The 23,748-nt window shown below is 36.8% G+C and overlaps 3 protein-coding genes across 3 annotated transcripts in view; 1 reads left to right on the top strand and 2 right to left on the bottom strand.

Moving 5' to 3' along the window:
* Positions 1-868: 868 nt before the first annotated feature.
* LOC143470715 (uncharacterized) lies at positions 869-6,799 on the bottom strand. The gene is made up of 2 exons (XM_076968983.1): positions 6,527-6,799; positions 869-2,909 (listed from the first exon to the last, which is right to left on the bottom strand). The coding sequence occupies exon 2, from the start codon at positions 2,826-2,828 to the stop codon at positions 1,311-1,313; it is 1,518 nt and encodes a 505-aa protein (XP_076825098.1). The 5' UTR covers positions 2,829-2,909; positions 6,527-6,799; the 3' UTR covers positions 869-1,310.
* A 2,215-nt stretch (positions 6,800-9,014) lies between these two features.
* LOC143470612 (uncharacterized) lies at positions 9,015-11,230 on the top strand. The gene has a single exon (XM_076968861.1). The coding sequence runs from the start codon at positions 9,343-9,345 to the stop codon at positions 10,861-10,863; it is 1,521 nt and encodes a 506-aa protein (XP_076824976.1). The 5' UTR covers positions 9,015-9,342; the 3' UTR covers positions 10,864-11,230.
* Positions 11,231-17,265: 6,035 nt separating this feature from the next.
* The window catches only part of LOC143470780 (cadherin-23-like), a 39,695-nt gene continuing 33,212 nt past the window's right edge, over positions 17,266-23,748 (bottom strand). The window contains exons 30-43 of the mRNA XM_076969047.1: positions 23,285-23,461; positions 22,729-22,830; positions 22,265-22,391; positions 21,831-21,937; positions 21,611-21,752; positions 21,162-21,307; positions 20,665-20,789; positions 20,284-20,400; positions 19,968-20,054; positions 19,703-19,771; positions 19,446-19,628; positions 19,143-19,259; positions 18,558-18,708; positions 17,266-18,150 (exon numbers count right to left, since the gene is read on the bottom strand). Coding sequence (XP_076825162.1) covers positions 17,971-18,150; positions 18,558-18,708; positions 19,143-19,259; positions 19,446-19,628; positions 19,703-19,771; positions 19,968-20,054; positions 20,284-20,400; positions 20,665-20,789; positions 21,162-21,307; positions 21,611-21,752; positions 21,831-21,937; positions 22,265-22,391; positions 22,729-22,830; positions 23,285-23,461 — 1,830 coding nt within the window. The 3' untranslated portion in view covers positions 17,266-17,970. The remainder of the gene's footprint in view (positions 18,151-18,557; positions 18,709-19,142; positions 19,260-19,445; positions 19,629-19,702; positions 19,772-19,967; positions 20,055-20,283; positions 20,401-20,664; positions 20,790-21,161; positions 21,308-21,610; positions 21,753-21,830; positions 21,938-22,264; positions 22,392-22,728; positions 22,831-23,284; positions 23,462-23,748) is intronic.

Below are 23,748 nucleotides of genomic sequence, written 5' to 3'. Positions count from 1 at the left end.
TCGCAACACTGTTGTCAACTCACTTTCTCACATTTCTCCCACTCATATGTTGTTAACATGAAATTAACCAGTAAAGTATGATGTCTTTGGCGCTACCACGTGTACTTACCATGCAGTAGATTACGGTCAACTACTGGCCTTGTAAATTACATAGTAAAAGGAAAATCACAATCGATACAATTTTAACCTGTTTTGTTCAAGTTCAGATATGATTGTATTGTACTTTTGTTTCTAATGATGCAAATCTTGTTTCAAAGCAAACAAAAAACTTTTTAAAATTCCTGTCATTTCGTCGTTTTGTCGCGTAATTGACAAGCGTGCATTTTATTTTGCTCACAGCTCGCTCACATCAAGAAAATCCCCTTGAGCGTAAAATTAATTGCTACAAACAGGGAAGAAATTATTTTTAAAAGGTTTAAGTTATTTACTGATTTTGATAATGTTCAAATGAAATTGTTTATATTTTCCTGAAATTGTTGACCAATGAAACTGTTAGTTCATTCATTTTATTTTATGTGATTTCCTTCTTTCCTAACAGGCACACCACCTAATGGGGAAACAGTATGTTTAACTTTAATTTCCGTTAATTGCTATTGTTTCCATTTAATTACTATTCCCTTTAAGTTTATGTCGTTCGCATTACCAGACGAGGTTATTCGATTGTATTAGTCGTCGTGTGTGCACGCTCTGTGTGAGCGGAATCGCATCAATCTATTACACTGATGATCTCGGAAACATAATAAAAATGGAAAACAGTCATAGGATTGGTCACAAGGCTGGAAGTCGATAATAATTGATATTTTTCTTGCTCTTATTGTCTACAACAATCTAAAATCGAGATTTTTGACAACTTCTTGCAAAGCTAATACATGCAACAGAATTTTGATAAAACATCGCACCACCACAGGTTCATGTGTAATTGAATGAATAGATTGCAGGGACCAGAAGTAATTAAAATATTAAGGAGGCACGAACTAGAAAGCAATCGACGGTCGGACAACAAATTCTACCAACAGTGAGCACTCATTAAGCACGGCATGCGGTTAGAATATTGTATATGCAGTGCGCACTTATTATTACGTTATACTAACAGAGCAATATTTTAAGGTCCAAGTTCTTTTCATCAATGTAACGATCGAATTGTTCAATTTCTAACTCAACTGGATCTGTGTCACAACACATTACACCAATAAATTGCAGGAACCGGAAGTAATTAAAAGATTAAGGACGCACAAACTAGAAAGCAATCGACGTTCAGACAACAAATTCTACCAACATTGAGCATTCATTATATTTTTATTATTAAGTTTTTAATAACATTTTATCTTAAAGTCCAAGTTCTTTTCATCAATGTAACGATTGAATTGTTCCATTTCTAATGCAATCGAATCTGTTTCAGAACACATTATACAAAGTACTTGTAAGCTGTTGTCTAAAGTTAACCAGTCCCGAATCATATTTGATGTGACGTCCTTTCCTAAACAAAGAAGATCTTTCAAGCCAGATAAAGTGCCATCCTGAAACAATTCGTTCAGAACGTCATAAGCACAACTGTGAATTCCAAACTCTAAAGACAGTCCTTTAAGCGATCCAGATGAGTTTTTCCAGATTAATTTGAGCAGTGGCGTGATATCTTCATCTTCAAAATGACCGTGTGCAGCACCCAAACTCAGCGATTTTAACTTTGACCAAGGTTTTAATCCAGCTTCCAAAGCAGTTAAGGACAATTTTTCAAACTCTTCCTTGACAACTTGAACAAGGTTACTTTGAGTTTCAACGATTATTTTGTCAACCGTAATATGTTCTAAATAAGGACACAGGAGTCCAACGTATTTTAAAAATCCAAAAGGGAGAGTCCAACTTAAAACTAAAAATGTTAATTGTAATCTTTGATTCTGAATAATGTAAACAATGGTCGCCTTTCTTTCATTTCCAGAAATTATATTTAAATATTCCATTTTTGGCACGCACTGAAGCAAAGCATCATGTTGCTCTTCAAACCAGGAAACGCGTAATCTGTTGCTGTCGGTGTAGTCATTACCTCCCTTTAAGTAAAGAGGTTTTGGTCCTTTGTTCAGCTTACAAAGATGAGCAAGTGCTTCGAATAGCAAATGATGAGTAAATCTTGAAAGTTGCGGACACCAATAATAAAAGATGTGAGCGAAGAAGCGAAATGGTTGTTTGGAAGCACAGTTGACGTTACCCATGTGTAAAACTTTCAAATTTCGCGCGAGTCCTGTTCGTTCTCCAGAGATCAGGAACATTTTGGCAAGTTTAGAAAATGAAAACTTCTGTGAATGTTTGAAGACTCGAGAAATGTCCAAGTAAGATAATTTGTCGCATTTTCCGATTGCCTCAAAAATTTTTTTGCTCAAGCGAACGTGTTGAAGCTCCAGCCTTCGTAGAGTGTCTTTATATGCGGTTATGAGTTGTCTGACCACTTCGCAAGAAATGTTCGTGCAAAAATTTAAACACAAAACTTCAATCCTCGGACAATTCTCAAGAATAAAATTTTTAATGCTGTGTTCAATTAAAATTGTATCTTCTTGGTTTCGAATAAAATTTAAATTTAACACAGTCATCGAGGAACCAAAAAAACTGATTGCCGGCCAATGAAGATCGTAATGTTTTACCAAAGCGAAGTTGATGCTGTTTGTAATATTGGGGCCGTACGCGTTGAAGGGCGTCAGAAATTGCTTGAGCAGCTCATAATTTTCGTTGCTGCAATTTCTTCTGTTTCCTGATTCAGCGGCCAACTGTCTCACGGTTTCGGCAATTTTTTCCAGCACTAAATGCTTAAGGCATTTTGCAGAACGATGTCTGGGCATTGCAACGATTTTCAACTTACAGATAAGATCAGTTGAACTAATATGTGAATACTGAATGTAACTTCTATGTTTCTGTAAAACCTAAAAACGAAAACAGATATATACCGACCCGGTCAAATTTTTGATTTTACTAAGTTTGCGTAACAAAAATAAAAAGTTTAATTATAACAAAATTGACAATCAAATTGGGACAAGAATTGTAAAAATTGAAAATGCTCCAAAGCAACCGACCTATATTTCTCAGCTGGATGCACGCAACGTCGATTCAGTTTTACGTCGAAGAAGCGTTTTCAATAATTTTAGTCGAAGTTTTTCAAGGTGATTTTAAAGATATATTTAATTTTTATTTTCATTTGTAGCCACAACTTTTTGGGTAATTAATTTACTTTCCACAAAGCTATAATTAGTACCTTTGTCGCAACAGACGCTTTTGTTAACATCGTTCAAGATTGTCAAATGTAATCTGTTCGATAACACTGGTCTACACAAAATTTCAGGTTTGGGTTTTGACAACTCATTTTAGCTAATTTTGGGACGCTGAATCCGAAAATGAACTCAGATTTTTTCTATCACATCACGTTTTTGAGATATGAAATATCCCTAATATTTGAAAAAAATCAATTTTTGCCCCCCCCTCTGTTGTCAAAACAAGGGATTCTGATGCAATAAACACTGTTTTACCTGCAATAATCTAGCTTTAATTAGCAAACAAGCATTCTATATTATATTCACACAAATTTGCGTTGTCTTTATTAAAATTTCATGTTTTGGAATGAAAAATAGGCATACAAAAGAGCAACCATAATAACATCAAACGCTACATTATGCTGACGAACCTGTCGATAGGACAGTGACAAGGTATTATCTGAATTATAGCCTACAGTTCACACAATATGCACATAGACAACGGAGTGCAGAAATTCTGAAGATACACACAGAAATAGCAAAGTGCCAAAATAAAGATTGACTCAAAGGGACTTGGGCAGGGCGAGTTCAGAAACAGTCAACAAAAGAGCTTTCATAAAATATGAACTCTTCACTTATAAGCTTAAAAATGCTCTTTTGAGGGACTTTCTTTTATGAGCAGCATCTGGAATTTCTCTTTTCAAACTCCAGCAATAGTCGGCCATCATATGACAATCCCACCGACCTTGATAACGTTCCTCCATAATTTTAATATCCTGGTGGAAACGTTCACCCTGTTCTTCACTAACTTTCCCAAGGTTTTCTGGAAACTCATCCGCATGGCTCTTCAAGTAGTGAACTTTGATGCTCATCCTGCATCCCAAATCTTCAAAACTAAGCAGTAGCTCCCTTAAGAGATCTTTATAATTTTCTGCTTTTCTGTTTCCCAAAAAATGGAAGGATATAAGTATAGTTATAGTTCTGGAAGTGATATAAATACTGGCAGTGGCTTTTCATCACTGTGAGGAACTGGCCGCAATGCCGAATCCAGATTTGGATATTTCAAACGATGTTTACTCTTTTTGTTATACCCTTTCACACTAACAAGACAAAAATAACAATCGTCAACATGATTTCGTTGCTCTCGCCAAATCATGGGTATTCCAAATTTCATTTGTGAACCTTTTCCTTGCGACCAACTTCTCAGACATTCAACGCAGGTCTTGCACGCTTTATGAGGAGCCCAGCTTTTGTCCTGGTCCCCTAACTTGACTTTAAAGTAAGCAAGATATGCCCTTTTTACAAACGTGGTAATATTGCATTGTTGAGACTTCAACATGAAGCATCCACAAATGTAACAAAATATATCCGGATCATTACAACATTTTCTTCTTTTGCTGGAAGCAGACATAGCTTGAGATCAAATATAACCTTTCTTTGTTAGTAGTTTTCTAAGAGCAAGTTTTTCCACAGAAACACCACTATACCAAAAACTCTAACCGACTTGAACTCAAACTTATATAGTATGAAAATACCTTTTCCTTCTACAAACCACTTTTCAGCTTGAACTCTGATGTTGGTCTGTACAATGTACATGTGCTTTATGAAACTTCTAAATAAATCTTCCTTACTAAGCAAGAATTTATTACTAAGTCAAATCTACTCCCACCAGCTGTCTTCCTACGATATTCCAGCTGCACAGAGATAGCAGCTGACCCACAGATAACGCCTGAGAAGCCAAGACAGGGAGTTCAAGCCAGCATGGAAAAACTCTACGCGAGCAATTTCAACTATGTCCTATTATGATATCATAACAGGATTTTTTTTATTTTAGAGGAAATCTGAACCAATTTATGAATTTAGTGCAAAAATATCTATATGTTTGAAAGTTTATAGCTGTCAGAAAATAATTATATTTGACATTTTACTGTAAAAAGGGTAAAATTGGTCAATTTCATAAAATAATGACACCGATAGAAAGAAAACTTGATGTGATAGAGAAAATCTGAGTTCATTTTCGGATTCAGCGCCCCAAAATTAGCTACAATCAGTTGTCAAAACCCAAACCTGAAAAAAAAAGTTGAAATTTGTAGACCAATGTAATTAATCAATTAGAAAAAAACTTCTCCTTAAACATTTAAAAAGTAAAACTGGAAAACCACTGACCACCAAAAAATTGCTGCAACAGTCTTGATAAATTTACTGCATTTATCACTTATATGTATAAATAACATCTACAGACTTACACTCATATAAATAAATCATTGCAGTAGAACTGTTTATGGCGTGTGTAGCCAGGACTGTAAGGGCATTCATGGGTTTTAGAGGATTTTCAAAAGTTTCAATAAATAAAGTCGTAAGAGTACATGGATCATCTATATGACAAGATCTTGTTATTACAAGTTCTTACTTCCAAGTGATGTCTACACAGTATGAATGAGATTGCTTACTTTATAGCCACTTATAGCCTTTTCTATGACATCACTGTACGTACTTGCAAGGTCAATAACAATGCTTGTTGTCAGACTGTTGTGATAACTTTCTGACCCTAACCTATTGACCTATTGCAACATTTTACCGTTACTGATATTTTAGTAAAGCTTACGCTATAGTTTCTATTGTCTGTTCGTGACTGAAACCAAAATGGAGTCAAAGTTAATTGAGTTTTATGTTTTCCGTTGTCGAAGTTGGCAAGATTAAGAAAAAACCTAAATTTCTTCAATTTACCAACTTTTATGTCTTCGCCATGTACGTCACAAGTTAAATTTCCCACGCTACGATGACTCATGAAAATAAAGGAACGAGAAAATGAGATGTCATGAATATTATCGAAATCTAAACTCATAGAAATCATAAATTAAAAAGTTTCCGTGATTTGTTAAAAAGAGCAACAGGAGATCTGTGACGTCAATCGAAATCAAAATTTTGTTTTTATCATAACTCCTAAAAAGCTTGGCTGGTAGCTTAATGCATGTATATTGGCAAACAAAATACCGTACACAGGTCACAGATGTTGGCATGTAACGTAACTCTCACAGTCATTGCTTTAATTAAATTAAGATGCCTGATGCAAATCTTATAGTGTTAGTTACCCTCCGGCAAACTGTATTTCAAAAAGACGGTATCTCTATCAGACACACCTAGGCTTTTAAGGGAGAACTCAAATGTAGCATTATTAGTGACCACGTTAAAAAGTCGGGCTATTAGCCCAGGCGGCCAAACTAATAAAACAACTGGGAATTAATATGTGTTTAGCTCAACGTATACAAGTCATTCCTAGGACAACTACTAACCAGCAATTATTGACGCCTTGAGATGAGATTTGTCAATATCAAGGAATAGCAGGAAACAGCCACAAACTTCACCTTCCCTCTCTCGACTGAGGAATGACAGTCGCTAGGCGACATGTAACACTGATGGATGTTACTGTTATACTTCCAGCAGCGCAATACACCTTCACAAAACCTTACTGGCATACTTCTGTCTGTAAGTTCTGTAGGTTACTTCAAACGCACCAAGCAGAAAGCAACCGGCGATCGGGCATCAATGCCAGAAAGTAAACTTAATAACTAAGCTGTGGTAAAAATCAACATGAAAATCAAAAACTGAATGTAAATAAACTCGCCATAAACTTTCAAATGACACAAACAAAGAAGTACACCAAAGCATAAGTTTTTAGGATAACCAAAATGGTGCAACTCCAGCAAGTGTGACTTAATTGCAAAAATTAAGCAAACAAACAAGTGACCGTGGCTTAATACAAAACTAGTCGTCCTCACTTGTCAGCAACAGCTGCACAGCGTTGGAAATTGTCTAAGGCCTCTTGATTTATACTCGCTTACTGTTCTATTTATCTGCGCCATGCGTTCTAATTACAATCGCCTTTTCCAGTCGGCTGCTTTCTCGCCATTGTAACTTAGATTGCAAATACATTCACAATTACAGGACCTAGAAACGACCAAGCAGTATCCAGTCGGCAAGTAGGCGTTTGTACGAAACTTTTCTTTAGTGTAAGTCAACCTACGTGGTTAACGCATTTTTTAGGATGTTGTAATAAAGCAAAAGATGAAATATTGTTTAGGTTGGACAGAGGTGCGTCAATCGTTTATGGGGTCATCGTAAATGCTGGTATAATATAAAGCGATGAAATAACATATGTCAGTTGGATATGACGTTCCAGTAGTAATTCAAATCGATAGTTTCTAAAACATTATTGCGACTGCGTGACCAGCAAAACAGTTCCATTGTCTTGTCACAGAGGGTGACAGCTTTGACATGGTTCTGTCTTGTGTCATCGTCATCAATTGAGTCTTAGTAATCAGACTGCCAGCTCTGTCTAGTCTAGATATTATAGCAGCATTTCTATTGAAACTGGAGTGTATAGACATTTGCAAAGTGTAGCCTTGTTAATACAGATCACCAGGTGGTCAGTTTGACCACAAAGGGACTGCTTATTACGGCTGTTGGCAAATACTGCAAAGTTTTAGTCTGCAGCAAAAGCTTTATCGTGCGATTAGTTTAACTGTGAGTTTTTGTGGTGACATTTTTTCCGGCTACGCCAGTTAACTCCGACTCCGACCAAACGTGCACTTTCAATGCAAAGTCAGTCAAATTGGTGTCGAGCAATCACTTGTTCAAAAGTAGCAACGTCACAAGCTGTGCTATAGATGGTGGAAGTCATAACTTGATAACGACCTCATATGGGACATTATTTTATATTTTGTTTGGCCAATTTGTAAATAAACATAACGCGAAATATCAAAGTTAATAGTGAATTTTGGATAAGCATAAAATTTTTAATCATGTATGGTTAGTCTACGGTTGCCAAGTGATATTGTCAAGATTTCCGTCACAATTGGTCATTGAAGAGGTCGGACCATACTGCAGTTGTGTCAGTCGTAAAATGGCTGCTAGTCCAGAATATGGAAGTTATGGTAAACGAAAAAGTAGTACAGGAAAATGATAGAAAATATTACTGTACTGTATGCTGCTATTTAGCTTCTTTGACAGTACATTGTTGCAGTTACGGGTGGTTTCGAATACTCATTACTGAAAAATTACTGAAAATTACAATTTCGTTTCGTTTAAGTTCAACAGATCAAGTGAGCGTTCGTTAGTCGTGACGTCATCATGGCGTATGATGCGAAATTAACTTGACGTCATTGAAATGAAATGTGTTTCCTATTTCTAATAGATTTAAATGCCGCTTATCAAGACCAACTTAATTAAATCGATTCTTATTCTCAGCGTGATACTGCAAAGCAGATGCGAGACTAGGCCACACTTCACGCTTTAATGCCAAGAAACCACGCAGTGTGATTAATAAATAAATAAAAGATCTACAAAGTAATTACTGCACACATGGTCAATGAAGTTCTCTCTTGTGCGCTATAAACGTCTTCAGAATGCACAGACAGTTCTTGTTTTAAAGGTTTCTTCAGTTGTATTACTTTCAGATTTCAGAACAAGCACTTTGAAACCAATCTTCACAGTTAAAATTGAAAAATGGTTCATCCGCTATCTAACGTAAAGCTAACATATCTATACTGTATAATGTATAACATATCTAACATCTCATAAACATCTGCTATCTAACTTTTATCTTTATCTAACCAGAGATTTCGATTTTAAACCAATCGTAGAACAAATAATATCTAACTACTTTAAAATGAGGCAAAAAACTTTTCTCCCAATTAAAGCGGGGACTATAACAAAAATACTGTTATAAATATTATAAAAATATTGTGAGATTAGCTGCAGACTTGATAAGGAAGTCTTGGCACTGAGTCTGTAAGAAGTTTTTTGCCGATACTTCAAAATTGAACGACCATTTTTATCCTGATCCATTTGCTAGTATGAGTTCATTCTCTTACCTTTGTGTGTATTCTGTTTTGCGTAAATGTTTATTACGAAGATAAAAATCGACCACAACTGTACTAGAATTTCAGTATATGGTGCTATTGGATAAATAAGTTTCAACATGAGCCACATTTGGGAAATTTTTCACGTTTTTCGTATATTTTACTCATGATTTATTTTCGCATGTACTTCACAGAGGCATACACTGTGTATTGAAGGAAGCGTTACTTGTACGTTGTTAATAATCAAAATGCCGATGCATATGTCTGTAAAACGTCTTGAAAATTTAGTGCCGGATACAATTGCAGAAACTGTGTCGCAATTAGCCGGTGAACCAGGAAACAGAAGAAATTGCAACAATAAAAATTATGAAATGCTGCATCGATTTCTGACGCCATTTGCCGAGAACTGCTCCTATTTGGCGAACAAAATCCACTTTGTGATGGTGAAAAATTATCGTCTCTGCTGGCCCACAATCAGTTTTCTTGGTAGCTCGTTGACTGTGTTAGACTTTTCTGGACTTGTAGAAGAAGCAGACGATTTTTTAAATGAACGCAGCATCAAGAATTATATAATTCTAAAATGTCCCCGGATTGAACGCATATGTTTAAGGGACTGCACGAAAATTTCTTGCAAAACTGTCAAATTACTTGTTAAGGCATACAGGACGTCTTTAAAGCGCTTGGAACTTCAAGATGTTAGTTTGAGCAAAAATGTTTTGGTGGCAATAGGGAATTGTACTAAGCTGACGTATCTGGACATATCAAAAGACCAACCATACTTTCGTTTACAATTTCGTGATCTTAAGGAATTGTTTCGTCGTGTTGGAAGACCAACAAAGCTTGCTCAAAGTTTGGAGGCTTTTCACATGAACCACATTTATTGTGAACGTCCCATTGACTTCAATGCAAGGCTTTTTCATCGTTGGTGTCCAAACCTCTTAGAATTTTCTCATCATTTTCTATTCGACGGCCTTGTTCAGCTTTGTAAGTTAAACAAAGGACCGAAACCTCTTAATCTGAAGCGAGGCCTCGAACATACCAATACGCTGAAAGTTTCCACCCTTGAAAAGCAACACGACATTCTCACTCTGCTTCAGTGTCTGCCAGAAATGCATTCTTTTTATATCATAGGTTCTGGAATAGAAGCAAAGACGAGCATTGTTCACATTGTCCAAAACCTGGGAATACAATTGACAACTTTAGATTTGGAGTGGGACTTTCCGTTAGAATTTCTGAAATTCATTGGGCCCATATGTCCTAACTTAGAAGTCGTTTATATCCATGAAACTAATGCAAGAACTCAAAACGCTCTCGCACATGTTGTCAAAGAGGAATTTGAAACCTCGTCGTCAGAAGCTTTGAGAGCTGGAGTGAAACTTTGGTCGAAGCTTAGAAGACTGAAGTTGAGTGTTGGGGAAGGTGTTGAGGACGACGAGGATGTTACGTCACTGCTGAAAACAATCTGCGAAAATTCTGCTGGATCACTTAAAGAGTTGTATTTATTTCATGGGATTCATGAATGTGTCTTTGACTTTTTAACACAAATGTTTCATAAGGACACTTTAAGTAGTCTGATACGTCTTTGCTGCGTAGGATTGGATATCACCTCAGATATGATTTGGAACTGGCTCACCTTACGTAATAACTTACGTTACATTCAACTATTCGATTCTGACATCGAGGATTCTGAAAAGGAACGATTATTGCAATATATTCGTGAAAGAAATTTGGATGTAAAGTTTAAAATCTTTTACTGGAACGACGAATGATATATTGTGTAAAAACTGTTCTTCGTTTCTTTCCGTATAGTTTTGTGCCAAGTAGTGGTCTGGTCGTAATTGTTAATGGATTGTTCGTAAAGCTGACTTGGAAGTTATTGATTCATCTCAACGCATCTGCACAACTAGATTGAACATGTAGCGCATTGAGCGTCCTCGTAGCCTTTTATTTTTACGTAATCCAGAGAAATGGGTCGCACGAGAATTGCAAGTAATAAACCGGTGACCAGTTGGGTGTTGTTGAACATTGTCGTTGATTCATCTCATAACTTGCAATAAAGACTTAACTGAAGGAAGCATGAACTTGATTCAGCTGAAATTGCATTGTCCGGTAGAGAAGCTTCACACATACGTCATCTGTTATGCGAAGATTATCCGTTCACATCCATATGCTGTGTTTTACAGCGCTCTTGAAATAACCAGGACGACGACGGACGACGAACCGTCACTACACTGTCGCTCTAGAGTCTAGACTCTACAGTTATATTTTTATTAAAAAGTTGACATGAAATTAACCAGTAAATTAAGATGTCTTTGGCGCCACCACGCGTTCATACCATGCAGTAGATTACGGTCAACTACTGTCTTATTAAACTAAATAGTTAAAGGAAACTCTCAATCGATACAACTTTAACCTATTTGTCCAAGTTCAGAAATGATTGTATTGCATTTGTTTTTCTAGTGATGCAAATCTCATTTCAAAGCAAACACAAAAACTTTTTTTAAATTTCTTTGATTTCGTCGCGTGATTGACAAGCGTGTAATCTATTTTGCTCACAACTCGCTCACATTAAGAATATCCCCTTGAGCGCAAAATTAATTGCTTCACACAAAGAAGAAATTTCTTTTAAAAGGTCTAAGTTATTTGCTGATGATCTGAAACAAATAACAAAAATTGGAAAACAGTCATAGGATTGGTCACAATTAAGGCCAGGTGTCGATAATTGACCGATTCCTTGTTCTTATGTTTCGCTTTTTCTTTAGAACAATCTAAAACTCGCGAGTTCTGACAACTTCTTTCAAAATTAGTACATGCAACAGAATTTGGATGAAATGATCACACTATCACAGGTTCGTGTGTAATTGAATGAATAAATTGCAGTGACCAGAAGTAATTGAAAGGTTAAGGGCGCACGAACTAGAAAGCAATCGGCGGTCGGACAACAAATTCTACGAACAGTAAGCACTCATTATATTTTTATTATTAATTTTTCAATAACGTATTATTTTAAAGTCCAAATTCTTTTCATCAATGTAACGATTGAATTGTTCAATTTCTAGTGCAATCGAATCTGTTTGAGAACACATTATACAAAGTAATTGTAAGCTGTTGTCTAAAGTTAACCAGTCCCGAATCATATTTGATGTGACGTCCTTTCCCAAACAAAGAAGATCTTTCAAGCCAGATAAAGTGCCATCCTGAAACAATTCGTTCAGAACGTCATAAGCACAACTGTGAATTCCAAACTCTAAAGACAGTCTTTTAAGCAATCCAGATGAGTTTTTACAGATTGTTTTGAGCAGCGATGTGATATCTTCATCTTCAAAATAACGGTTTGTTGCTCTCAGATTCAGCGATTTTAACTTTGACCAAGGTTTTAATCCAGCTTCCAAAGCAGTGAAGGACAATTTTTCAAACTCTTCCTTGACAACTTGAACAAGGTTGCTTTGAGTTTCAACGAATACTTTGTCAACCGTAACATGTTCTAAATAAGGACACAGGAGTCCAACGTATTTTAAAAATCCAAAAGGGAGAGTCCAACTTAAACCTAAAGTTGTCAATTGTAGTCTTTGATTCTGAATAATGTAAACAATGGTCGCCTTTTTTTCATTTCCAGAAATTATATTTAAGTATTCCATTTTTGGCACGCACTGAAGCAAAGCATCATGTTGTTCTTCAAAACAGCAAACGCATAATCTGTTGCTGTCGGTGTCGTCATCACCTCCCTTTAAGTAAAGAGGTTTTGGTCCTTTGTTGAGCTTACAAAGATGAGCAAGTGCTTTGAATAGCAAATAATGAGTAAATGTTGAAAGCTGCGGACACCAATAATAAAACATGTGAGCGAAGAAGCAAAATGGTTTTTTGGAAGCACAGTTGACGTTGTTCATGTGTAAAACTTCCAAATTTCGCGCGAGTCCTGTTCGTTTTCCATAGATCAGGAACATTTTGGCAAGTTTATAAAATGAAAACTTTTGTGAATGTTTGTCGTCTCGCGAAATGTCCAAGTAAGATAATTTGTCGCATTTTCCGATTGCCTCAAAAATTTTTTTGCTCAAGCAAACGTCTTGAAGCTCCAGCCTTCGTAGAGTGTCTTTATATGCGGTTATGAGTAGTCTGACCACTTCGCAAGAAATTTTCGTGCAAAAATTTAAACACAAAACTTCAATCCTGGGACAATTCACAAGAACAAAATTTTTAATGTTACGTTCATTTAACATTTCATCTACTTGGTTACGAAGACAAATAAAATTTACTACAGTCAACGAGGAACCAAGAAAATTAATAGTGGGCCAACAGAAATTGTATTGTGTTACCAAAGCAAAGTTGATGCTGTTTGTAATATTGGGGCCGCAAACGTTGAACGGCGTCAGAAATTGCTTGAGCAGCTCATAATTTTCGTTGCTGCAATTTCTTCTGTTTCCTGATTCACCGGCCAACTGCCACACTGTTTTGGCAATTTTATTCAGCACTAAATGCTTAAGGCATTTTGCAGAACGATATCTGGGCATTACAACGATTTTCAACTTACAGATAAGATCAGTAGAACTAATATGTGAATACTGAATGCAACTTCTATGTTCCTGTAAAACCTAAAAACGAAAACTTATGACCCGGTCAAATTTTTGATTGTACTAAGTTTGTTTTAGAAAAGTAAAAATTTTAATTATAATAAAATTGACAATCAAATGTGGACAAAAATTAAAAATGCTCCAAAGCAACTGGCCTATATTTCTCAGCTGGATGCACGCAACGTCGATATGGCTGAGTTTTACGTCGAAGAAGAGTTTTCAATAATTTTAGCCGAAGTTTTTCAAGGCATTTTTGAAATAAAAAATAGTTCATTTTCCGTTTGTAGCCACAACTTTTTGGGTAGCTAGTTTACTTTCCAGAAAGTGATTAACAAATGCACTTCACTCATAATTAGTACCTTTGTCGCAACAAACGCTTTTGTTAACAGCGTTCAAGATTGTCAAGTACAGTATGTTCTATAACCCGTTAGAAAAAAACTTCGTCCTTAAACATTTAAAAAAGGAAACTGGAAAACCACTGACCACCAAAAAAGTTGCTGCAACAGTCTTGATAAATTTACTGCATTTATCACTTATATATGTATAAATAACACCTACAGACCTACACTCATATAAATAAATCATTGCAGTTGAACCTCTAATTCTTACAATTACGTTTGCAAAAAACATTATATTGCTTAAGCGTTTGTATAATGTGTTGCCTTGTTCTACAAATCTTTTTCCTTTCTTTCATTCCATGCCATTCTATGACCTTGCAACCTAAACCTAGTTCGTAAGATGAAGATTAGGACCAGCTGACAGCAACTGGAAACGTATTCACTGTTCTAGTGTTTGAGTGTTTGTTTGTTGTTACTGGCTCTAAACAGATTTACCGCAATCCGCAACTTGTTCGGTAAAGTTGTCATGAAATCTGATATATAAATCATATCTGACTAATCATGAAATAAAGCTACAAGAAAATATCAAAATAATAATCACATTTAAAAATACGACGGCAAAAGTGAAGGCAGATGAAATAAAGCGACATTATAACAATGCATCGACCCAAAAAGTTGCATTGTACCATTTATGTGAAACCTTTTTGGATTCGCGGACCACGTAGTAATCTGGTTGCGAAAGCGCCTCACTTTTCGATCTTGTCTAAAATAAGTTACAAAGCCACCGAATCTCTGAGTGTTCTGGGTTTCTCAAAGATTAACAATTACCGCATAAACAGTTAAACCAACGAGATTCCACCACTAAATCTCCGCTCAATGCGTATTCTCCCTGATTTTTTCTCTAGCAAACAACTTATGACTTCCATCTTTGACTTTGATTATGATCAATCTGGCATAACTGCTCCATGCTGGCGTTATTTTACCTTCTGTTAAGGCGTTGCACAACCTACGTTAAGCACGCAGACACACTCACTGTACCTGGAAGTTAACCTTATGGAAGCCTCTTTGCTTCAATGCTATAAGACCTTGCTTTTGTCTTTTCACCCAACAACTGTGAGTTTATTTACAGTCCAGACTACAATGAAAAAGATAAAACTGCCAGAAAAAACGACCGTAATTAGGATGCACGGCGCACAGAATTGAAGCAATTAACGTGGATAAGCGGAATGGGCTTTGACAGTCCCCGGGGCTTTCCTGTTGTTACCGACACCAATTTAAAAAAAACTTGACTTACCAGTCACTTTCCGAACCTGTTGCATGACCGTAATTCGACGTTTCTGGACGCTATTGCTTTGAGTCAACATTTACTTTCTGTGGTTTCACGCTAGTATTCGCATTTAGTGGCATATGCCGCAGCTTGTATATGAGGTTTACTTTCTGCTCAAGCAGTAAGCGTTTGTTATTAGAAGCAGCGAAACGGCCTGTGGTCAGTTACGGGTAGCTTCTATCTTCTTTCAATAGCTGGATGGTATGACTGGGATGTAGCAGCAGAACAACGTAACAGAGAGGAATATTTCCTTGAGTTAATGGTTCACCAAAACATTTGCTCCGAGTTCTCTCCTAATGGCTCACAAAATATTCCAAATTTTTCCAGGCCTAATCACTACCCAGCTGGATGAGGGCTAAGGAAAGTGACTGAATGAAACCCGAAATTGGAAAGAATAACATGAAAGAAGTCACTAAATACACGGCACAATTTTAGTGAATGAAGTCCTTAAACTCGTAAAAGTCGGCTATTACTACAGAATAATAACAATTGGCCTTCATAAAACTGTTGGTTTATTTATCTTTCTCCTCGGCGTTGACACAAAGCGATGCTGCAGTTCTTTTCCAAATGATTGGTATCCTACGGGAAAGCAGCTTTCAGGTTATACAGGCGGTGTTGGCAAAAGTTTTAATTTTTAAAATGTTCCCACCTTTATCTTGCGCTTAACAACCGCAATGAGTTGAGAAGACTTGACTTCACACTTTGTTATACGTAGGTGGCTGGTGGAAATACAACACATTGGCGTCTGATAATAATACTGCCCAACAAAAAACATTTTTTTGAGATGCCAGCGATGTTTCAACGGATTTAGGTCATAGGTCAATCATTGCAGTTTTTTTAATGATGTGTTAGCATGGCTTCAAAAATTTCTTTGAGTTAGTTTTATAAACGGTAATAGTGTTGTTCAAACCATAAGCAAAACCTTGCGCATTTTCAGGCCGATTTGCTGGATACTCAGTGGTAAAAGCAAGGCTTGTCTTTTCGATGTTTCCGAGTAGTAACGTTTAAGAGTAGATCGCCGTCCCTTGGTGGCTTTTTACACTGTGCTTGAAGGCATATATCACCATCATTGCGAGGTGGTTTGTTCAGCAAGTGCTGTTATTGAGGCTGCGAAATACTGGTTTTTAGAAAAAGTTATCACTGGCGGCTCGTGAATTTTTGTAAGTAGAAAGGTGCTTAGATGCACTTTCAAACTTTCCGGTCCTTGCTATTTGTCCATTTTCTTGCAAGAACTTCAACAGAATTTCGGCGATTTTATATCAAGCCAACCACAAATACAATATCCTATGATGTTTCCACGAGTGTAGTCGGTGAATCATGCGGCGTCATCAATGACAGCGCGACCCACCCAATCAAGGCGCATTCCAATTGCGTCAAATTTGTACATTTTACATAGACATCTTACAATGTAAAGCTAAAAGATATAGGTGGCAGTGTACGCCACAAATCTACCGTGAAAGAAGATATATACGTTGTGAACTCGAAGTAACTTGTAAAACAAAAAGCATTCTGACGTGTAAGTAAGCTGTAAGTTTCTTTGCAGATACACCAGCGGTGCTGAGTGACGTTGGTTGTAGACATCTAACCATTCCTTTCATTGGGCTTGTGCCAGTCGATGCCATGATGGTAGCACTTTAGGGGATTTCTCCTTTTATCTTCTTTTTCTCAGAGATGTGAGGCTCAAATGTGCGCGCTGTCAAGTTGCCAAGTATTTGCAGCTACGATGCTAGTTTAATGTCAGTTGCATTAGACTGCCATCAACCTATAATATTCTGCTTATATTTTTGAGCAATTACTGCTGATGCTCCTGATGTTATCAATGCTTAAAATGATAAACTATGATTCTAAAAAATCCAGCAGTTTCTTTCTGAGGGCGACAACAATGTAAAATCGAAACCATTCTCGAACGGACGGACGAAGGTAAACGGACAAAGAGGATGACGTCATAACGAGTGTATTCCATAGATTGGCAGCAAGCCGGTAGACAAGCAGCAGATGAAAATTAACAAAATGCACAATATTTCTAAAAAATTAATAAGGAACTTTATGGTAAATCACAATGATTAAAACATTTTAAGATTACACTGATAATTAAAAAATGCAGATGTGTTAGAAAAACATGGACACTGATGACAAAATTAAAACAAAGAATATTTGCACCGACAGCTCGCAGCATAATTATTACGTTACAATAGGAAAATATTTCATCACAGTAACTTCATTCTTAAATAATAATTGCGATGATTGATGTGACAACTTCACGCGACAAACAGAAGAAACAACGAAAGTAGAATAAGTTACGAAAAAACACAGAGTCAATTAACGAGTCTTAATTCGTGCAACATAGTAATTATGACACTCAGGAAAACATAAAAAAATCTACAATTTGAACTAACGGACATGATATAGATCAGGGGTGGGGGAAATGCGGCCTTTTCGAGAAGTTTGCTTGCTTCGAAAAACGAACAAGAACCAAAATTTTGTAACGTTTTGTTTAAGAGTTGCGTCCTAAACGACTCCCAGATGACCGAAAGGTTTCGACTAAAAAATTTCCCCACACCTGGAACAGATTATTAATAGAGACTAAAAACTTGTATCGCTTAATTTCTCCGAAAATATTCGTCGAATCAGAAAATAATTTGATCAAAATCCGGTCTGATCGTCGCCGTTTCCGTCATCGAAGAGAAAGTTTATATTATCTTCTCCTCTTCTTTTGAGAGCCGCGTTAAGAGCAGCCGAGAGCTTGGCGTGGTCTCCCTCATCCTGGTCGAAGTCGATTGGGAATTGTCCGTCTTCTAACGGCTGGTCCGCGAAACCATTATCCTACATAGACATCACATAAATTGTAACTGGGGAATGCGACCGGTGAAAACCAATTAAAACGGCTCAATTTTGAAAAAAAAAATAATATTAACAAAAGTTCAACCTGAACCAAAATAGTTCATTAACAAAAAAATCTTGCAAAAAAAACATATGACCTAAAATGTTATCGATTATTTTGACCAAACTACAGTAGGTTTATGTTCATAGACACGTTCGCAATTTATGATTCTGTAAACGTAATATTGAGTAATTACACGCATTGAATTGATACACAAAAGTGTATAAATAGTAAAACGACACCAACAACAGTCATAAATTTCCAGTTTTAACTGACCGCTTATCAAATTATAGCCACACAAGTATATATATATATAGCCACATAGAAACCACATAATCTATCGACTCACGTTCGCGTCGAAGCCGATCGCGCTATCATGGCTGTCCACCGCGTTGTCGTCCAGTGAGTCATCGTCATCGCGACTTTCCTGGTTGTCGGGCCAACCCGCCATGTCCAGGTTAAAATTCCCCTTCTGGTCTTCCAGATAAAGGGGATTTTCACTGAGTGGAAACAAAAGCATTTTGCATCAGTGTCAACTTGAGCCTGGTTCGGGTTTTGATGCGCTGCTGGAACTTTCGTTGCTTAATCACGGTGACAAAGTTTAACTGAACCAACGGCGTTAACTTTATCGGCAAATATTCTACGTAGAAATCAGTTTCTTTCGTCAAATTCCGCTTAACTTAAAATCTAAAACATAACAAATTATCTCTGGGCAATCAGCCGATTTCCTTATAAAATCAGACGTATTTAAGATTTTAAGGTCGGGTGCTACGACTTGAACATTGAATTAAGAACGAGTCAGCTTGAACAATGACAGTTACCGAGCATACATTTGCGTAGATTGCTGCCACGATTTATAAAAGTAACTTCTTGGGGAACCTTCCCCTTATGCTATGGCCTCAATGCTTTTTGGCAAGGGGCTTATATAACTTACTTCTCTCCGAATATGTTCGTGTTGGGGACTTCCCCCATCTTCTCGACGTCCTTCATGCGCAGCATGTCCTGCGCAGCCTGCTCGGTTGCCTTGGAAACGTTGATCTTGCGATTGTAACTAACAATGCAAAAACACTTCGGTTAAACGCAAAACAAAACAGAGCAAAATAGTGAAGTTGGAAAAGTAAAACAGTAGATGCATGAAATTGTTCTCAATTAAAATCTATTTCTGTCGCAATAAAGATTTTAAAAATTTGCTTAAAATTTATTAAAATTTTGGTTTTTATTTTGAGGAATAAAGTACCTCCTCCGCATACACAAGATGGCGATAGAGAATATGATGATGACCAGCAAGATGGCGGCGCATGCGATGATGAGACCGGCCTGGAAATATTTCAAAGTGTTGTCCACGACGACCCCTGTGTTTCCGGTACCTACCAGCTGGTACTCGTTTAACACCGGGTAATTATCCTGCCGTTCCAGTTCCCTAAATACGACGACGACAAAAAATACGTCACAAAGGCAGGCCGGTGACGTTGCAGTGACTAGAATGCCTCTTACTTGATGATCGTATCAGCGGGGACCAATTCGTTGGTTTCATTGTTTTTGGCATGTATGTATATGTCAGACCTGGAAAAATCAAAAATTGGCTGAAAATGTTGATTGTTAAAAGACCCCTGTAGCAGTATCAAGCAAACTGAGAGAAGAATGACGTGAAAAAGTTTTTCGGATCAATTAAAAAATAAAACACATTTCTGACTAAAATAAACGTAAAAAAATCTCCAAAAAATATCCATAAGTTAAACAAATAGGACTGAGAACGGACTGTGCAGCATCGAGACTTGTATCGTCGGCTGTGTGGGGAATCACCTTGTCGACGTATACCTTCGCGTCCAGGATTGATTCCATGTCACTGTGAAAAGTAATGGCTTAATTTACAAATGAATTAAATCTAATTTACCAGTACGTCAGTGTTATTTCCTTTTAACTTTATTCGTCATATTAATTTATTAATTTCAGATAAAAGAAACGAATTTTCACGAATTTTCCAACTTATCACAAAATGGGTGTGCCATACTTTATTATGACGTAACAATATAACTGACGTAAACAATCGTAAAAAAAGGTGAAATTTGACATACGCGATAAATTGGTCCTCATTGGCTCGAAATTGCTCCGGCGTCATAGAAGAATAAAGCAGGACTGTCTCGTCACCATTCACGATGCCGATGATGACGTCAGTTGTTTCGGTGAATTCCCTGCGGTCACAATGTTTAGTCAAGAACTCAGTTTGAGTCAAATTCTTTCACAAAAAAACAAGCGGTGGAGACAAATGTAAGAAGAGATGTAAATTTAAAAAAAGAATTCTAAAGATACAAACACACTAACTTCCAAATATTATCCAAACTGGAAAAAATCGGAGTAAAGAAAATTGAAAAAATCAATCAAAATGTCACATGCTTGTAAATACTGACAATCTCAGTGTATCCGACGCATCATCACTAAGTATTGTCAAAACCTACCCGTCCGTCGCCTGTATCGTCAACTGGTAGTAGCCATTACTGTCCGCGGATACCCCGCTAGCTTTGGCGAGGAAGATGTTTCCAATAGACGGGTCTGAGAGGGAAGGTGCGATGCCAAAAGTGCCCTGAAATAGACGAAAAATGACAATCAGAAATAAATCACAAGTTAAAAGAAAATAAAAAAAGCAACAAGTTTTGCTTTTCTGTGAATGTATTATTTTTGATATATTATTTCTATTTATTATTTATTATTGTGTCATAACATGTTCCCTATCGACGTTTCTTCGCAATTTAACATATCATGACGTCATCAAGCTTACGGTGCCAATAACTTGAACTTTTATTTTTCAAATTGATTTCTTTCTTACACTTTAGCCGCACAAAATGCTACCATGACGTAATTAACATATTAACCACGAGGTCATGGAAGTCAAACAAAAAGACGCAATTACTTTGCAACTTGTGACGTAAGCAACATTCAACTGCCCATAACTTACATCTTTATTTTGTCCTACGTCATTCTCAACGAACTGAGCGCCAACGATGGTGAAACTGGCTTTGGCGTTGTCGCCAACATCTTTGTCAATGACTTGCACTTGCGTAAGAGTGACGTCAGCGCTAGGTTGAGTGTCATACGGCATATCTGTGCAAAGTCGCGAATGTAGCTAATAAGAATGATCAGGAATATTTCTAAGTAACTTCTTTAGTCAAAGACGTACTAACTTCCGTAATACAACGTAAAATCATACCAGCTTCACGCCCACAGTCAAGCATTACGTTTGCCAGACACATTATTCTATGAATACTATGCTTTTTGTTATATCGAGAGTTTAACGAATATTTACATGAAATAACCAAAGAATCATGCAACCATTTCTGAGCAAACATTTTGCAAAAATTTATCAATATATAAAAAACACCAAATTTCAGAAATAACCGGCCGTACCCCATTCGTATAATGTCTTTGTGAATATCGGTGGACTATCGTTAACATCCTCAACTTGAATAATAACGCGCATGTAAGCGTCTGACAGAGTGTCTGGGTCCCATTCCACCTTAGGATTGTTTGGGGCTGATTCGTTTGATGCCTGTTTGTAAAAAGTTTTTTCCGTGTTATTGTTCGTCACAAAGTGTCTTGTTGGTCATAAAGCAATGAACAATGATACCATTATGACGAGATCCAATTCGGGCGACGCTTCCCTGTCCAGCAATTTGGTGGTGGAGAGTTGTCTTGTTGTGCTATTCAGCGAAAAACTGTCATAACCGGTACCACCTATAATTCAACAAGTTTATCGAATATTGTTGAGTAAAAGCTTCACATCTAAATTAACCGACATATCACAATGCAAAGAGGACAGAATATTACTAAGCACCATATTTAACTGTTTTTGCTGAGGATATTAAATTGTAGGCGTCGCCTGTTATTTGTAACTTCAAACGAGTGAACTATTAAGCGATTTAAATGCCTCATAATATCGAACAATAACTTTACTAGAATCAAACAATTGTTGCATTTTATCACCATTTGCTCAACATTAGCATGTACAGTAGTTTACACGTAACAACATTGTCGTAAAAATATGAATAATAGCTTGCGCACCTGATATGAAATAATAGTTAACCGCATTTTCTGGGGCGTCTTTGTCTGATGCTGCGTCAACAATCGCACCAGGAATAACAAAGGGTTTCTGTTCCTCAACAACTGTGATTGTTTGTTCCTTATTTTTCTGTCATAATAACATCCATTGTTTAAAATGTTCAAATAATAGTTTAAGACAACTTAGTTAATATCAAACACAGCAAGACTAATGCAGCTTTGTTTAAGATTTACAACCGAATGGAATGGAGTCCAGAATTTAGTATCCAAAAATGTACACTTTCGAAATTTGAGAAAACTTTATTCTCAAGATTTTCAAATCCCACCAACATGAAATAAAAGAACCAAAAACAACGCATTTGAATTTATAAAATCCACGTTATTTTACGCAAAAAAAACTAATGATATTGGCATGTAGCAAAAAACGTAAAAGTTTTTCAGGTAAAACGCTTTCAAGCAATCGCTACCTCGTACGAAGGTTGGTTGTCATCCACATCAAGGACGACGATAGTGACGATTGTGCTGTTGCTTCTAGGTGCGGCAGAACCATCTGTGACCACTACTGTAACCTGTGTGAGAATGTTTCAGCAGTGAAGGAGCTGTTTTACATAGCATTGGCCAATGCAAGAATTTAGGTAAAAGAGAGACGAAGAAGTGAGAGACAAATGCTGAAACAAGACTTGCTCCTAACTGTGTAGGTACATGCAGCAACTTGGAGATTTCATATTAGGAGGTTGGTTGAAGCCACCACATGGCTTTGGTTGAAGTTTTGACGTTAAATTAAGACTACCATGATATAATTTTCAAGTTACATTAATTTTCATACATAAAAAATAATTTCAAGGCATGCCGTTTCTAGAAAATTAATAACTGTATTGTTTTGGGTTGGCTTCTGTCCAGTGTTGTACATTTTAAACAACTTTAAGTAAACTTTAATATTGATAAAAATACGTCACACTTCGATACGCGCCCAGTCACGCAAGACAAAGAAAGAAATTAGACAAATCTGTTTTAAAATTTCACCTCGAATTTCTCGTTTTGCTCACGGTCCAACGCAGCGAAAGTTGTGATGTTGCCTCCTTCAGCTTGTATTCTGAAGAAACTGGTTTGGTCGGCCAGCGAGTAAAAGACTTCTCCGTTTCTACCTCGGTCTTTGTCGTCAGCTGTGACTTGGAACACAAACGTTCCGGCCGGTAAATTCTGCGAAAATGAAAAGGATTAAAGTAAGAGACAAACGACCACTGGAACGACAATCTTCCAATATAAGTTGAATTAAAATGAAATCAGGGTCGGCTTACACCAGAAATCAACCCTAAATTTTAATGATGAAAATATTAGCGAAGCACGAGAAGGGGTTTAATACATTTGAGCGTTCAAAAGACAATACTTAAAACAAAAGTCTTCTACAATCTACAAGAAGAAGTTACTTTATTAAAAAAAACTGATAATCGCGCCATAGAAGTCACAACAGTCCCACGGTGGCAATA

The sequence above is a fragment of the Clavelina lepadiformis genome, chromosome 9 (assembly GCF_947623445.1).
Source record: "Clavelina lepadiformis chromosome 9, kaClaLepa1.1, whole genome shotgun sequence".
NCBI lineage: Eukaryota > Metazoa > Chordata > Ascidiacea > Aplousobranchia > Clavelinidae > Clavelina > Clavelina lepadiformis.
Note: the sequence above shows the minus strand (reverse complement) of the source record. Positions and strands in the feature narration are given on the sequence as shown.

What these genes read in the sequence shown, in the direction of transcription:
- LOC143470612 (XM_076968861.1), top strand. Translation starts at nt 9,343, where the DNA reads ATGCCGATGCATATGTCTGTAAAACGTCTTGAAAATTTAGTGCCGGAT.
- LOC143470715 (XM_076968983.1), bottom strand. Translation starts at nt 2,828, where the DNA reads ATGCCCAGACATCGTTCTGCAAAATGCCTTAAGCATTTAGTGCTGGAA.